Here is a 3,078-nt window from a genome sequence, read left to right as displayed (position 1 = left end):
TATATATATATACACACACACATATATATATATATATATGTGTGAGTGTGTACATTTTTAGAATAATCATCCGATTAAGCGCTTATCAGGATTTTTTTTCATCCCAAATGGAACGATGAAATGTAGAGTCATAGCAAGATAATACATCAGCTATAGTGTATTAGTAACGTTAGCACATACATAGAAGCAGCCTGTAAAAGGTCAAAACTAAAATACATATTTATATATTGTATATTAAGTACTTCTATTAGCAATGTCATTTGTGTTTGTTTTGGCCCATTGAGTGCCGAATTTGAATTTGGGAGTTTTGAGATGAGGTAAATGTTCCCAAAATGACATCTTTAAGTTGTAGACACCAAAATAGATCCACTTCAATTGTTACACTCACATTTATTCCACGACATATATTCTTACAAAAAAGTGATTCAATTCATATTATGATACCAATTGTCGGTCATATCGCCCAGCTAGCCTAGCATCGCTAGTTAGGACCCTGAGCAGACATTAGTTTTAATCACGCAAAATCCTTTTTTATCCAATCACTCTCTTAATTGATGGGACACTCTGTACCATACTTAATTCTAAAATAGTCAATCGCTGCTCGCACCATTAAGAAGTCCACTCTCGTGATTAGGGCATCGGGAATGAGTGAATGCTTCCGAACAAAGGCACTCACTGTCAAAACGTGTGAGAGAAGACCTTCAGATGATCTATTGGCCAGAGGGCCAGACCGCACCTTTGTGTTCAGAAGTCGCTGCCAGCGTTAGGCATGCCGGTTGGACCAGTTTTGAGATAAATCCGCTCACACTGCAGAAGTGACTCTGGAGTGTTTGGAAGAAGGATGAGGCTTTTAAATTAGGCGGAATTGAATAAATTAAATTATTAGATTACTTGGGTGGGGGTTAGGGGGCAGGTAGCTGTCGAGGGTTTCAAACATGGGTGAGGGTTTTAAGCCAGAGTAAGGTATCAAATTGGTTTCATGTGTATCATGGGGTTTCAAGCCATGGTTTCAGGTTGTTGCTCTAGTCGTGATCGATAATGTTTCTACCAGTACATTTAAGGTGTTGTAGTGCGGACAAAGAGTGGACTAGTATATGGATAATTCCACACACTAGTAGGATATGGAATAAAGACCATATCGCCCATCATATTCTCAACACGGTGAATGAATGAAAGAGAAAATCTTCTCCTCCTTGTAACCATTTGATCTCGGTGGCGCTCATCGACATAATCTCACTAATCTGCAACGCCGTCGACGACTCTGTCAGTGTCGGTCGGGATGGGAAGCAGAAGCGTGATCTTACCTGCTTCCAGCTTGATGATCTTGACCGCCGTCAGCTCTCCGGTTTGGATATTGCGGGCCTGAAAGACAGTGGGACAATACTCACACATGGCTGTGCTTCAGGTCAAATGTACATTTTTTTGTGGGGGGAAAATGACCACCAAAAAATAAATATATGAACATACATTGAACCCCCCCCCCCAAAGAAATGTCACAAAACAGTTTTTATTGTGTGGTGGTGGTAGAAAAAGCCTATTCACGATCCACCCCCGCCCCCCAGTGTTGTGATTGCAATTTAAAATGTGACTCATTTTTTTTCAAGGTCCTTTTCCCGTGCATCTTTTTTAACAAACAAGCATTACATTGATCTGTATTACAATGAACACTATCAGATTTAGTATACATCACTGTTTTGGTCTTATAGGCTGCAAAAGACAATAAACCAATGCGAGTGAACATGAAACTTGATTTAGCTACTTCAATTCCAGCGGTTAACTTAGCAAATACTTTGACTTGGGGTCTATAGGGTCACTCTGACCATTTCACGGAAATTCTACTGAACAAGTGTGACGCAAACAGAAGTCATCTGTAAGTCAGAAATCAGATGACAACACTACTGCATACAAACCTGTGGCTTTATCACTTCAACTTTTCATGTTTCATGAAACGATATGTCAACGTGGACTGCACTTCTTGAGCACTGAAGTTCTCTTGACATGATATAAATCGATCAAATATACATAGAAAAATAAAGCCCAGTGACTCAAATGAAGCTGGCCACCCGCCTACCCCTCAAAAATTGCAGCCTCTGTGGTTTCAACATTGAATTCTATTACAATGCAATGTCGATCTGAAGTTCATTAATGGTTAAGCCCAACTGGGTATCAAAGAAGAACGCGTTTGAAGAGGGGTGCACAACCAGTCGATTGTGATTGACCGATAACCCGCAGACTTGTCCAAAGTCGATCGCAAGGTGTATATAAGGGGAAATGGGGGTGGAATTCTAACCATAAGAGAGACTGGTGTGCCTTCCTGTAGGTGTCCTTTTTGTCCCTATTGCCCATCCGATTGGGATCACTTTCCCTATTGTGGAAAACAACATTAACCCTTTTGCGTGTATGCGTGTTGGGCCTCCGGATTGAGGTCAAGACGGGACGCAGCCTCTAATCCGGCACAAGTCAAGTGAATGCAAATGCCTAGACGACAATAAAACCGGCAACGTGCAAGCTGTTTTCCTTGATAAAAATAAATAAAAATCTCAGGTGTTAACACCAGTGGGCACATCCATGATGGTGTTCAGCAACACTGATAAGATATGGCAAGAGAATACCAGAACTCCAGGCACAGCATTCAAATGCCAGCCTTGGGGGCTTCATATAGAAAGGAGGAGGGGCAGCAGAGCTGACTGATGAATGTTTATCTGCAGCAGATGGACAAACAAGGACCTTCTCCAGCACACCTCGCTTCATTTGGGACCAGCAAAATGCAAAGATTTCTTTTTGGAGCCTTTTAGGAATTTCTGCACGACTGATCTTCCACGAATTCTCCCGATGTCCCAACGCGGAGTCGCAAAGTAAAAGTGACCAGAGCTAACGCAAATGTTAAAAAGTAAATAATTGAACTTGTTAAATCCTTTCACAACAGTTTGCGTTCAATTTTTTTCGCTAATATCTGGGACACCCGGCTAAGCTAAAAGATTAATTAATTTTACTATTAATATTACTATTATTGTATAATATGTAAGATTTAATATGAAGAAGTAACACCTATGCTACAAAAATCTGTGTGTGTGTGTG

At 40.7% G+C, this 3,078-nt stretch overlaps 1 protein-coding gene across 8 annotated transcripts in view; it reads right to left on the bottom strand.

Moving 5' to 3' along the window:
• The window catches only part of map4k5 (mitogen-activated protein kinase kinase kinase kinase 5), a 26,398-nt gene that overhangs the window by 21,158 nt on the left and 2,162 nt on the right, over positions 1–3,078 (bottom strand). For all 8 annotated transcript variants that reach the window (XM_019872418.1, XM_019872417.1, XM_019872419.1 and 5 more), the window contains exon 3: positions 1,305–1,362. In XM_019872418.1, the coding sequence (XP_019727977.1) occupies positions 1,305–1,362 (58 nt within the window). The remainder of the gene's footprint in view (positions 1–1,304; positions 1,363–3,078) is intronic.

This window comes from Hippocampus comes, unplaced genomic scaffold (genome assembly GCF_001891065.2).
Source record: "Hippocampus comes isolate QL1 unplaced genomic scaffold, H_comes_QL1_v1.1 scaffold92, whole genome shotgun sequence".
Lineage (NCBI taxonomy): Eukaryota > Metazoa > Chordata > Actinopteri > Syngnathiformes > Syngnathidae > Hippocampus > Hippocampus comes.
Note: the sequence above shows the minus strand (reverse complement) of the source record. Positions and strands in the feature narration are given on the sequence as shown.